Source organism: Pygocentrus nattereri, chromosome 30 (genome assembly GCF_015220715.1).
Source record: "Pygocentrus nattereri isolate fPygNat1 chromosome 30, fPygNat1.pri, whole genome shotgun sequence".
Lineage (NCBI taxonomy): Eukaryota > Metazoa > Chordata > Actinopteri > Characiformes > Serrasalmidae > Pygocentrus > Pygocentrus nattereri.
This window is the reverse complement of record NC_051240.1, coordinates 8,451,355-8,465,890: the sequence shown is the minus strand read 5'-3', so window position 1 is coordinate 8,465,890 and position 14,536 is coordinate 8,451,355. Positions and strand designations below refer to the sequence as shown.

Below are 14,536 nucleotides of genomic sequence, written 5' to 3'. Positions count from 1 at the left end.
CTGCAGCGACACTGATGTCATGGTGATGTGTTAGTGTGTGTTGTACTTATATGAGTAGATCAGACACAGCAGTGCTGCTGGAGTTTTTAAACACCTCAGTGTCACTGCTGGACTGAGAATAGTCCACCAACCAAAAACATCCAGGCAAAATCATGCTGTGACCACTGATGAAGGGCTAGAGGATGACCAACACAAACTGTTCAGCAGCAGATGAGCTAACTTTACATCTACAAGGTGGGCCAACAAAGTTGGTGTGTCTAATAGAGTGAACAGTAATTCCTCCAACAGCACTGCTGTTTCTGATCCACCCGTACCAGCGCAACGCACACTAACATGCCACCACTACGTCAGTATGACTGCAGTGCTGATCCACCACCCAAAGAATACCTGCTCTTGATTGATCCTGAAGGGGTGCTGACCATTGAAAAACAGGATGAAAGGGGGCAGACAAAATATTCAGAGAAAAAGACAGTCTGTAATTGTAGAACTACAAAGTGCTAATGGTAAGTGGAGCTAATAAACTGGACCAAGAGTGTAGATACAAGGTAGTTGTAGGTATAAAAATGGCTGCTCGATGCATAATAGTGATAACATTTAATAGTAGACTTACTTTCATGCAACATCATTTCATAGCGAGTTGGCTTTCTTTAGCATATATGTAGTTTTATTCATATTCTGACAGCTAAATAGCCTCATAATTCAGAGGATCCAGTGATACTTGGGGGTGTGGGGGCTGCACACAGGACAAAACATATCAAGTTTGGAATATTGTTGTTTACCACAAGACACAACAGAGGCAATTTCCTGAAAACACTATTCATTTCTCTCATAGAGATATCTGCTCAGGCTTGGAGTACCGGTCTATACATGTCTATACACCCAGTGCAAAACTAAAACCTTTGAACACCAAACATGCCTTGGCTGATCAACTACATTTAAGAGGAAATTTGAATACATTTTATTTTCCACTTAATAATTGCTGGAGTTTCCCATTATTTACAATAGGGCTTTCAAGGGCCTGTCGTCATGTCTAGAAGATGCATTGATTCTATTACTTATATATTTTATCACAATGTGATACAGACCCAGCGAGTGCCATAATAAGACACCAGACTGAGAAAAACACTTTTCTCTGTGTGATTACACACGCAGTCATATAATTGCTCAATTATTCAGAAACAATGAAAGCAGGGTGAGATGCGGACAGTGTGGTTGTGGCATACTTGAAATGCCACTTTGCCCTTTGAATTGAAGGCCACCCACGGACTCATTTCGGGCTGTAGTGATTGCTAAACATTACTGACCTCCTTGAATACTGTTTGAACTCAGTGTGGTTTATGCAATAGTTTGAAATAAATGACCTGTCTATCCTGCGCCTAAGCTAAAAATTCACAAGAACAAAAAAGGCCTGGATGTGTTTGGACAGGAACTACAAAAATGATAGAATGCTCCTTTGTTCTGTGTCTGGTGGAACTTTTGTCCTTCAGAATTCATTAACATGTTAGATAAAAATAATGATGGTGAGTTTCCAAGGAGTCAGTCATAATATCCCAGTTTCCCCCTTACTCCAAATCAAAGCAATCAGCGGAGACATTCAGGTTACGAAGTTTGCTTTAGTTTCTGCACTGAAGCTATGAAGCTAATGCAGCGGCCCTGCTCTGTGAGGTTGTGTAGTCTACCACTTCATGACTGGGCTGTTGTTGCTCAGACTCTTCCATTTCACAACAGTAGCACTTACTGTTGGCTGAGGCAGATCTAACAGGGCAGAAATTGTGCAGAGGTGGCATCCTATGACAATGCCACATTTATACTGAACAACCCATTCTACTGCCAATGTTTGTCTCTTGAGATTGCATGGCTGTCTGCTTGATTTTATACACCTGTTAGGAACAATGGGTGTGACTGAAACACAAACTCAATAATTACGAGAGGTGTCCACATGCATTTGACCACATAATGTATATATACATCTTTAAAAGATTATTCCAAGTGTCAGTTGCCACTTCATGTGGTGAAAATTGAAAAAAGTAGCCTTCATGACAACTAACATATTGAAATAAGCCTTAATAAATGTTTATGTAGGTTTATGCCAGCTGTCTTGAAAGCTTTTTTAGGTGTCTTGCAGTCTTACAAACATTGTCTTTCAGTCCATCACTTGTTAGCTGCATTTGCCTCTAAGCTTAAAGAAGCCAATGGACGAAATTTGTAGTAAACTGTGTACTTTTTGTCGAAGCAATGCTTTAAAAGACAGCCATCACTGGGATATGCACAAGCATGTGTCTGAATACTCACTCTGCGCCACTCTGGCCAGCTTGTCCAGCGGCATGAGCTTCAGTCTGAGGAACTCCGCCATCTCCTTGTCCTCCTCCTGCTCCCTGTGGAGAAGAGAGGAGAAGGAAGAGGTGAAGAGGAGATCATGAGGGTGAGAGGTGTATGAGAGAAAAAGGCAGGGAACAGAGAGAGAGAGTCAGAGTTAGGTGGAAGAAAACAGAGGGGTGAGACATGAGATGTGAAAAGCGGGAGGAGGAGAGAAGGAGGGAAAGAAATAGAGTAGAAGAATGGCAGAATGAGTCATAAACGCAGCGTGAAAGCTGCTGCTGGGTCATGGAGGTGTTGATGAGCGCTCTCTCTCACACACTAATGAGCTTCACGGTACTCACAGAGACCAAAAACTGTTTCTCTCATTTCAATTTCTTCATGGTTCGGTTCACTTAATGACAGAGGCCACGAAAAGGGCTTTCAGGGATAAAATGTAGGTCTGCCATAAAATATGATAACCATGCTAATTAAAATATTAGCAAAGAAACTTGTAGGAGTAACCGATGATTTCACCAATCAGAAATTAATTAAGTACACCCTGCTAACTTCTAACAGTCTGTTTTAGAGCTGGAATCTGATATCAGTCTTAGCACTATGCACATTCCAAATAAGGCTCCTACTACTCCAAACTGCCAAACAGTGAGCTACAATGAGAGAATGTTAGTTAACTAGCCAGGCTTTATGATATCCCTCGATTAGCTAAGTATGTGCTCTGATGATCTTTTGAGTGGCTTAAAACTTTTTATCATACAGAATGTGAGATTTGGCCACTCCCTGGTGTCTTATGTATTTCTACATGTGGGGGTAGAATCAGAGAACGTGTAGTCCGGGTTGCCAGATTGGGCCTGTAGGTTCCAGCCAAAAAGTAATCAAAATCCACCAAAATGCATGGAAAAACACCCAAAAGTACACATCATAAAGAGTCTACGGTTATTTTAACCAGAATATAGCATTTTGACATCTGCTGATGTCTCTTGGAAATTTGCATACAAGCATTTAAAATTAGTTGTTAGGTGGTACTGTCAGTCTTTTAACCTGTCAAGGAACCAACATGGGAGTATCTAGGGAAAGACATATAAAATATAAACACAGACAGGAAACACCACAGAGGCCGGAAGAAACAAAACACCACACAAGAATACTAAGAGCAAACAATACAATGCAAACTATACATACAAAGACCAGTAAACAACTAGGAAAAACACAGGGCTTAAATACAACAGGGATAACAAGGGATAACAGAACACAGGTGGAAAACACAGGTGGTATCAATCAGGGGCGGAGTCTGAAAAAAAGGGGCCGGACTGGGAAGATAAATGAAAGCACATTGACACATAAACAAAAGCACATGGAAGACCAAAACACAAGCACATGGATAACTGGGATGGGCCAATCATGACAATTAACATTGTTTTAATGCATTGTATATGGTTAAAACTTGCTGTTATATCCAAACTCTGTACCACCTGAACTGGATAAACTATGCCGTGTCAGGCCAGTAAGCACATTCATTACATCAATGATAAACTGGGTATGTTAATTGCTGATGTTGATTACGAACAACACAGACAAAGGGACCAACAGCCTTCTCTCAACGGGAGTGACAAAAATGTATGTCAAACAAAGTTTTGGGGAGATGGTAGGCCTATTTAAATTTCAGCTAAAAATCCTCCAAGATGATAACAAACCAGCCCAAATTTTGTCCCCCCCCAAAGCACTTTTTCCCCCAACCTTCCACCAAATTTGACAGAAAACACAGGAACACATGCCATATTTAATCATGGCTGTAATATTTTTGCGTGTTTTAAAACTCCAGTTATAAGACTTTCTAACTGCCTTGTGTATGTTCATGACATTAGTGAGCACGAACTGCATTACTCAGCCAGTGAGCTGATCAGCTAGCCAACCAGTGCTTAGTAGCAGTAAAAGCAACCAATCAACACTTAGTGGCAGTAATGCCAACCAATCAGCGCTTAGTAGCAGTAACACCAATCAATCAACACTCAGTTGCAGTAATGCCAACCAGTCAGCACTCAGTAGCAGCAGCGCCAACCAATCAGCACTCAGCAGCAGTAATGCCAACCAATCAGCACTTAGTAGCAGTAGCACCAATGCCAACCAATCAACACTCAGTAATAATAATGCCAACCAATCAGCACTTAGTAGAAGTTTCCCAATGCCCAAAGCCTGTTTGCTGTAGAAAAACAAAAAGACAGGGGTAAGTTTTCTCAGATTTTTTAAATGGAATACATCCATCTACCTTGAAAATTAAAGAAATGTCCTGCACAAATAGTTAGAGACAAGAATAATTTATAGTTTAACTCCTCTTACTCTCATTCACTGAAGACTCACGCGCGGCTCTAGTAGAGTGAGTATATTAAACATGGTCAACTTTTCATCTCAAGTGCTTCAATTAACTCTAATTCATTTTAAAGCTCAGTTGTTGTGAAAGATAAACACTGGGTCAGTTTCAGTATCAGTGCTGGTATCAAAATAAGAAAAAAGTAGTATCATGTAATCTTTAGATCAGTGGGTCTTGTTAGCCACCACAGAAATACATGTCTAAACCTTTTCCTATCTTTATTTTAAAAAATCAAGATATTCCTAAGAACATTAAAAAATGTATTCACTCTAAAGTATTTGGTTGAACAGCAGTACAGGCTGTACATTCAGTGTAAATGAAAGCTAAGCCAAGCGGGTTCCCCAGCTGACATCAAAGATCTTTGTGTGTGTGTGTGGGCATGTGTGAGAATAAGCTCTTTATTATCAGGGGGACTCATCGTGTAGGCGGAGGGGATAGCTGGATGGCGGGGGTTAATAACAGGTGCAAATCACCACCTCCAGTCCGCACCTTTATTTATCTATTTATTTATGTTTATTTATTTATCTCTCTCTATTTCTCTTATACGCACATACCTCAGTCTCTCCACCTCAGCATCGTCTACCAGGAAATCCCTCTTTTCCACTAGCTTATGGATCTTCTGAATCAGCTCTTCTTCCTTTTGCCGGTGCTTCTTACTCTTTTCCTTTTCTGTGTATGCAGAAAAAACATGAAAAAACATAAAGACAATAAAGGAGAATTCCACCAATTTTCTAAAATGTTGACATAATTAAATGGTTAAGATGTAAACAAAGTCATTCAGAGTGGTTTGGTGTGAAATTCTCTGTTCTGGAGAAACGTACTGAGTCAGAATTGTTCAAAGTCGTGGTGATAGGAACCAGACGGCCACCTCTATAAACTCCCTTATAAAAAGTGATTACATGAAATGATTATGAATGTACTTTCTGTTGCCTGAGATATTGTTTTATGATAGTTTTGGGAACAGATTTTCACATTTTAAAGTCCGTTCATGGTGGACAATACATGTAGGGCACTGTAAGGTCCAATGGTTGACAAAGAAAATTAGTTTTTTTATATTTACCACTATTTTAACGAACATCAACACTGAACATAAAAACTCAGAAGACACGTGTGGGTTCACCAGTCATTTTGGATAGTAAATAAAATGGCTATATTGGTGTTGTATGCATCACAGCCTCTGGGTCTATCACTGGCTCTAACACTGTAAAGAAATCTGTATAAGTCCATAAGTGTCTCTAACATTACAAACCAAATGACTGAACATCTCAACCACTGAACTGACCAGGAATTTGGAATAAAATAGGTGGAATTCTCCTTTACACACATCAGGGAATTATTCTTTTGTTTTTTAATATATTATGAGGCATATCACAATGTGATTGTAATGTGGTAATTTGTCCATATCATGCAGCCCAAAGCTAATCATAACAAATTCAGAGCCAAATCACTGTTTGTGTTACTGGTTTCACTCAAGGTAAAAAATAAGACTGTGTCCATACATCCCATCCATTTCTGAAAACTCAGCTATACTTATTTCCTTTCACACACACACACACACACACACACACACACACACACACACACACACACACACACACACACTGATATGAGAAGGTGGAGAGAGATGTTTTAGAGGGCAGGAAGTGCCAGGTCAGCCTTTTTTTCTCTTATAAAGAGAATTTGATCCTGAAAGCCTCCTTTCCTTGAGACATGAAGATGCATTCATACACGGACACATAGTGAGGGCTTCTCGCATTCACTCCCCTCCCCCACCGCTCTCAGTCAGACAACAACACACGTCACACACACTCCTCACTGATGTTCACATAAATATCAATGACACAGGTCAGATGAAGCCCCAGACTATGCTTAAAGGAGCAGCTCAACCAAATATAAAAATGGTTAGATTGTCTATTCTTAATAAATAGCTCTTGATCTAGTTGCTGCAGCCTGTCAGCATCACTGATTTTGGTATTTTAATCTCTACTCAGTCCATTTTATAGTAAGACTGGCCAGCAGCTCAAGCTTAGTTGTCCAGCAAGTCATCTTTTGTAGCTACTTCCAAAGCCCCAGTTTGCTCAAGATCTTGTTCTCATCTTCTCCAGGCCTAACATCACAATCTGCAACGTGACAGTTTGGCTTTTGCTTCATGATGACAATAGGCCTACCTGCCTCATCTTCACTTTCAGCAGCTGTGCCCAGAAAAAAAAGAGAAGACATCCCAGTGATTAAAATGTATGTTGCAGGTGAGAACACGTACCTGGCACTGTCACAATCTTGCGCAGCTCCTGCTTCAGAGCCATGATGTCTTTGCACAGCTGAATGTCATCCATCCTGTGGAAAAAAGACAGAAAAGAACTGTTTTCTTTTCTCGCAGGCATTTCTTTTTCATATTAATGGTGTCATGTCCCAGCAGAGAGCTCAGCTATGAGCCAAAATATGATACATCTTCTGTTCTCTGGTGTTGAGAGTGATATAAATGCTAGTCCTTGCTCTAATAGTGTTACCCTTTTCTCTACGAAAAGCCAGCACATATTTCAAAGCAAAAGCCAATCAGAAGTCTCTCAGATCTTCCCCTCTTGTAGTTTCACAATCAATCTCCAAACCAAAATCATTAACTGGAGGCACTCCCTGGGCTCCCAGATACTTTTTTATTTCATTTGTATTGGAAAATTTTAATTTAAACAAGGAAAAGATACACAATATCATGTCATTTCTAACCATCCTCTGTTTACCTTCTAACCTGATACAATTCCAATAAAATTAGTGCCTTCATTTTGAAGTAGACAATATGTTTTAAAAAACACAATTCATTAAATTATGAGCTAACAGAAGGGTTATCATGGCAGAAGAAAGTTACAGAAGTTAGTAAAGTTAGTAAACCCCTTTAGATCCCAGCCTTACTGCAGCCTAAGGCTTATTCAAGAATTACATGGAAAACAATGAAATTGGCTGAGATTAAAGGAAAACTTTGGCCCAAAATGAAAAATATGACTACGGTTTCTTTTGTTGCGAACATGAAACTCGCCTCCTACGGTGGTGCAATAGTCTCCACAATGAGACTGTCAGGTTTAGACGCTAGGAAAATCCATTTCTGATGATATATCTTGAAGGTGGAGAGAATTAAAAAAAAACTATGGGGCAGAAACGTATGCCAATGTAGAAAGAAACCAGGTTGCTAATGCTAGTACTTGGAAGTTGGACATCATATCAGTGGCTATGCTAACAATCAGGAATTCTTTATGGCTTCCGGGTGATGTTCCTAATGGATAAATGATGTATTTGTGTAAGGCATGCCAGGTATTGTAGTGAAAGGTCATTAATGAATGCACATACAACATACACTCACCAGCCACTTTATTAGGTACACCTTGCTAGTAAAAGGTTGGACCCACTTTTGCCTTCAGAACTGCCTTAATTATTCGTGGCAGACTTTCAACAAGCTGTTGGAAACGTTCCTCAGAGATTTTGGTTGGTTATTTGAGTTCCTGCTGCCTTTCTATCATCTGGAACCAGTCTGCCCACTCTCCTCTGACCTCTCACATCAACAAGGCATTTTCGTCCACACAACTGACCGCTCACTGGATATTTTCTCTTTTTCGGACCGTTCTCTGTAAACCCTAGAGATTGTTGTGTGTGAAAATCCCAGTAGATCAGCAGTTTTTGAAATACTCAGACCAGCCCGTCTGGCACCAACAACCACGCCACTTTCAAAGTCACTTAAATAACCTTTCTTCTCCATTCTGATGCTCGGTCTGCACTTCAGCAAGTTGTCTTGACCACCTCTACATGCCTAAACGCACTGAGTTGTGGCCATGTGATTGGCTGATTAGCTATTTGTGTTAACAAGCAATTGGAACAGGTGTACCTAATAAAGTGGACGGTGAGTGTATAAAAATGTGAATTCTGTCAAACTAATGATATGAAATATTACAAAAAGTTATGAATAAAATATAAAATGCCAGTTAAATCACCTTTAGGGGACAGAAGTCCACTTTAATAGTGTGGACCAGCATTTAATTTAAGGGGTTTCATTTTATTTATATATAATTTCTGACAAATCAGAGCAATTCAAACACTTTTATTAAAAGAATTACGAAAAATAAAGTCATGTCCTCGTGACTAACAGTTATTGATGTGAGCCATATGAAAGAATTCACACAGTAAGACTATAAGACATCGGGGTGCTGTTATGTAATCATCCTTCGAGCCGTGGCTGGGGGACGTGGGTGGACATCAGAGCGATGACTCACAGCCCTCAGAGTGTCCGGACCTTTCAGACCCACCTAACAGCTTCAGTTCCAGCTACACATCACCACCTCCATTCTGACTGATCTTATTTCCTATTTAACCCATTTAACCCCTTAAACCCCAGGGGCCTGTACATGGCTCCACACTGTAACATCTCCCTGAGAAAGAGTAAGGCTGTTCCAATCCACCTCACTAATGGAATAACAGCACCTGCTAATAGACATGGCTGCGAGGAGTGTTATTATTGTTATTGAATGTGTCCTGTGGCGCAACTCTGATATGAACACCTGGGCTGTTAGCTTAAAATCTGATGGAACTTATGTAGATACTTTATTCCGTACAATCTGCCAACCAAATCACAATAAATATATTACCATGGGAGGCAAATCCAGCCAAAAAGGAAATTAAAATGAAAACAATAAAATGTAAATGCAAACCTCTTTTTGCCATTTCTTTTTCCAATATCTGTGCAAATATCCTACCAAAATTGAAAACGAAATGAAATGCCTTCATTTGCAATTTCATTTTTCACATGAGCACGAGTCGTTTGTGACAAAAGTAAAAATAAATTGAAAACGCCTATTTGTCATTTCACTTTAGTCATTATTCAGTTTTTTTCACGGCCAAATCTAAAATGAAAAAGCTAACAGACAAAAGAAAACACAAACTTCACTTTTGTTTTGGCTTTTCTTCATGAAACGCAGAATACGTGTCAAAACATTTACATTTTATTCTTTTCATTTTCATTTCCTTTTTGGCCGGATTTGCCTGCCATATATTACACGACCAACCATGTTAAAACACAGCAATAGAAGTGCTTCAGTCTTGTAGCTGTTACTGAATGGCATTAAGATTTTAAGGGGGTTAAGCTCTGCCTTATCTGGACACTTGCATTGCTGTCCATTTTCTCCCTCCTTTCTCTTCTTTTCCTTCACTGCCCCCCCATCCCCCCGCCCCCCCTATCTTTTTCCCTCGATTCCCTCTGTCTTTCTCCTGCACCACAGTGACAGCAACCAGGCACTTTAATCCTCTGAGCTAAAGCAGCAGATGACTCATCCACTCACCACCTCTCTCTCTGTCTCTCTGTTTCTCTCTCTCTCTTCCCATCTTTGTTTATCTCTTCTTTCTGTTTCTCTATCTTATTCAATATAACTACCTCTCTCTGTTTCTCTCTCCCTCACACCATCTCAGTTTTCTCCCTGTCTCTCTCTCTTTCCCTTTCTTCTCTCTCTCTCTCTCTCTCTCTCTCATTTTCTTCTTCTTTCTAACTCTCAGTCTTTCATTTCATCTCTCTCTGTCTCCCCCTATCTCCCCACTTCTACCTTTATCTTTATCTCTCTCTAACTTGCCTCTCTCCCTTGCTCTTCCCTTCTCCTTTCATTTCTCCTTCTTTCTTGCTGTCACTTTCACAATATTTCTCTCTCTGCTTCTTTTCCACTCTCCCTCTTTCTTTCTTTTTCTCCATCCCAACTCTTTGTTTCTCTTATCGTTAATCCTACTCTCAGGGTTTCCCTTGCTCTCTCTCTCTTATCACTTCTGTACACCTTTACCTCTCTCACCAACTCTTTGTCTCTCTCTCTCTCCATTCACTGTTTATCTCTTTCTCCTTCCTCTCCTCCACTCTCTTAACCTCTACTCCACTTTCTTCTTCCTTTAACCTGTAGCTGTCTCTCTCACTCCTTCTCTTCTCTTCACTGTTTCTCTTGCTCTTCATTTTCCCAACTGTTTTTCATTTTTCATCATTCTCTCTTCCACTTTCTCTGCCTCTCTCTCTCCATTCTTTTAATCTTTCCACCCCTAAAAATATCTTACTCCTCTCTATCTCCTTCTCCACTCTCTCTGTCTCTCTCTCTCTCTCTCATCCACTGGGTCCAGTCCCCCCTGTGTTCTGCACCTCCATCTGCTCTGTGCGAGAGGGTGTGTCTGTATTGGCGCTTTGCAGTATTCAGTGACGCACTAATGCACTGCCCGGCGAGTAACATTTACTCTGTATCCTCCAGAGTCCTGTACTGGAACCCAATGTGTGCTCATACCCCAGAGCAGTAAGGCTGCATTAAACTGATCACATTAAACTGATGCGATTTAGCCTCCCTCGCTGGAGGAAATAATTAATCGAGTCGGAAGCTCCCATGAATGTGCTCAATTGGAGTCTTGGAAAAAGCACAGGAGACTGTGGGGGTCCCATGAATAACATCATACACATTAAACAATGCACAGGTGGATGCATATGCATACGCACAGTCATATAGGTCATTGTTATTAGAACGCACAGCTGCACTGAAAGGCATTTGAATTTTGCAGCATATGAATGCAGAACCATGGCAATGCATTCGCCACTGTTTATGTTTCGATTTATTTTAGATTGAGATGGACAATGATATCAGAATCATATCGGTATCAGCAGATAATTGCTTGAAAAAATGGCTCACGGAGTAGGCTTGGCTACATGTTCAGAAGACCTGTCACTCCAAATCAGTTGACCAGAGCAAGTGAACGCCTCTTCTAAGACCTGTCCCTTGTTAAAAAGTAGCAAAATTAAAAAAGTAGCAAAAAAAAGCAAAAGAAAGATTTCACAAAATATATCAGCAAAAATCAGCAAATAAAAATGAAAATTAAAGCAAAAACTGGCAAAATCAGTTATACATATGTGTCAGAATGAGTGGAAATGAGTAGCAGTCTTTTTGAAGTTTGGACGTGTAAAACATAAATAAAAACACAATACGATGATTTGCAAATCCTTTTCAACCTACATTCAACTGAATACACTACAAAGACAAGATATTTAATGTTCAAACAGATAAACTTTATTGTTTTTTGCAAATATTCACTCATTTTGAATTTGATGCCTGCAACACATTCCAAAGAAGTTGGGACAGGGGCGTGTTTACCACTGTGTTACATCACCTTTCCTTTTAACAACACTCAATAAGCGTTTGGGAACTGAGGACACTAATTGTTGAAGCTTTGTAGGTGGAATTCTTTCCCATTCTTGCTTGATGTACAACTTCAGTTGCTCAACAGTCAGAGGTCTTCGTTGTCGTATTTTGCGCTTCATAACGCACCACACATTTTCAATGGGAGACAGGTCTGGACTGCAGGCAGGCCAGTCTAGTATCCACACTCTTTTACTACAAAGCCATGCTGTTGTAACACGTGCAGAATGTGTAAAAATACATTGAAAATGCCTATTTGTCATTTCACTTTAGTCATTATTCAGTTTTTTTCACAGCCAAATCTAAAATGAAAAAGCTAACAGACAAAAGAAAACACAAACTTCACTTTGGCTTTGGCTTTTCTTCATGAAACGCAGAATATGTGTCAAAACTAAAATCAGAATACAAAGTTTACTTTCTTATTTCTTTTTCATAGCGAATGTGGCTTGGCATTGTCTTGCTGAAATAAGCAGGACGTCCCTGAAAAAGACGCTGCTTGGATGGCAGCAGCTGTCGCTCCAAAACCTGTATGTACTTTTCAGCATTAATGGTGCCTTTTTGCTGATAACAATCCGGACAGTCCTTTTCCTCTTTGGCCCAGAGGACACGACGTCCATGATTTCCAAAAACAATTTGAAATGTGGACTCGTCAGACCACAGGACACTTTTCCACTTTGCGTCAGTCCATCTAAGATGAGCTTGGGCCCAGAGAAGCCGGCGGCGTTTCTGGGTGTTGGTGATATATGGCTTTCGCTTTGCATGGCAGAGTTTTAACTTGCACTTCTAGATGGAGCGACGAACTGTGTTCACTGACAGTGGTTTTCTGAAGTGTTCCTGAGCCCATGTGGTTAATATCCGCTACAGAATGATGTGGGTTTTTAATGCAGTGCCGCCTGAGGGATCGAAGGTCACGGGCATTCAATGTTAGTTTTCTGCCTTGCCGCTTACTTGCAGAGATTTCTCCTTTCGATGATATTGTGGACTGTAGATGATCTGAGCAAGGAAGGTGAAGGGGGGAGACGGAACCTGAGCCCTGAGGAAGCTCAGATCATCTACAGTGATCCCTAAATTCCTTGCAATTGCATGTTGAGAAGCGTTGTTCTTAAACTGTTGGACTGTTTGCTCACCCAGTTGTTCACAAAGTGGTGAACCTCGCCCCATCCTTGCTTGTGAATGACTGAGCCTTTCAGGGATGCTCCCTTTATACCCAATCATGACACTGTTTCCAATTAACCTGTTCACCTGTGGAATGTTCCAAACAGGTGTTTTTTGAGCATTCCTCAACTTTCCCAGTCTTTTGTTGCCCCTGTCCCAACTTCTTTGGAACGTGTTGCAGGCATCAAATTCAAAATGAGTGAATATTTGCAAAAAACAATAAAGTTTATCCGTTTGAACATTAAATATCTTGTCTTTGTAGTTTATTCAATTGAATATAAGTTGAAAAGGATTTGCAAATCATCGTATTCTGTTTTTATTTATGTTTTACACAACGTCCCAACTTCACTGGAATTGGGGTTGTAATTGAAATTGTAACTCTTTTGAAATAAATGTTATATTAATCCTTAATACTACTTCAGGCAGATGCAGTGAAAGTTTTACAATTTTTCAAATGTTTATATATGAGAATTGAGATATGGAAATCGACATCAGCCCACAATTCCCATTTCAGTGCATCCCTGATGTAAACCTTAAAAGCATAACAAAAGCAAATTAAAACACGCTGAAGTTCTGTCACCACATGTTTGTAAAAAGAAGAGGAGAAATTTCATTATAATTTAAACGATGAAAAGTTACTGTTTTGTTCAGCAGCAAGAAAAAACATTACATTTTTGCCATGTTTTCACCTTTTTTGACGTCAGAACAAATGGAAAAAAGTCATATGTGCAGACTTAAAGCTGTCAGTGCTGAATAGATACTGTACATAAATGCAATTAAATATGATGTACTTCAATATGTAATAATATAATTACATATGAATAGAATAGCAAAGTAAAAAAAATCTGATTCTAGATGTTAGATGTTTTATGTCTTTTTCATGAAAGTAAATACACATTCTCCAAGCATAAGAAAGTGATTTAAAATTTATCATTATGCATATGGTAGTCTAGGACCCCCACTGAGTAAAGGCAAAGGTGGTAGTAAAACTAATTATGGAGCCGTTCTTTTTTCCGCAGGCAGCAGTGTGTTTCATAACCTTCTTTCTTTAACGCATCAAATAAATCTTAACTTTCTCAATCTCGTATTCATCTGGGTTCTTGATAATCAGATTTCTGGGTTTGGTGAAAGATCTGGGAACATTCAGCATCACACATACCCAGAATATCAGATGGAGTAAAACACTTGTCCATTCCTTTCACTATGCACTATATGCCCAGGCACACATGCATACATACATGTAATCAGCTTTGTGCACCAGTGTGAACTGAATGCATAATGACTGAAGAATTTACCACGGCTCAGTTTTCCAGATACAAATGAAGGCTCTCAGTTGGAACTGCACAATAAAGGTTCATTGAAAATCTTCTTCAGCTGTAGCACTAGGCCATTGGGCCAACAGCTATGCCATTTTCTGCCACAAACTCAATCTTGTCCTTATCTAGTGGATAAATGGCTTTTTATGATTAATTGATATTATCCCTGATGTAATTATGGATTGCTCTGGCCCATTATT

At 39.8% G+C, this 14,536-nt stretch overlaps 1 protein-coding gene across 1 annotated transcript in view; it reads right to left on the bottom strand.

The window, feature by feature from the left end:
* Positions 1-14,536, bottom strand: part of bmerb1 (bMERB domain containing 1) — a 31,603-nt gene that overhangs the window by 3,291 nt on the left and 13,776 nt on the right. The window contains exons 3-5 of the mRNA XM_017692971.2: positions 6,942-7,015; positions 5,236-5,350; positions 2,293-2,375 (exon numbers count right to left, since the gene is read on the bottom strand). Coding sequence (XP_017548460.1) covers positions 2,293-2,375; positions 5,236-5,350; positions 6,942-7,015 — 272 coding nt within the window. The remainder of the gene's footprint in view (positions 1-2,292; positions 2,376-5,235; positions 5,351-6,941; positions 7,016-14,536) is intronic.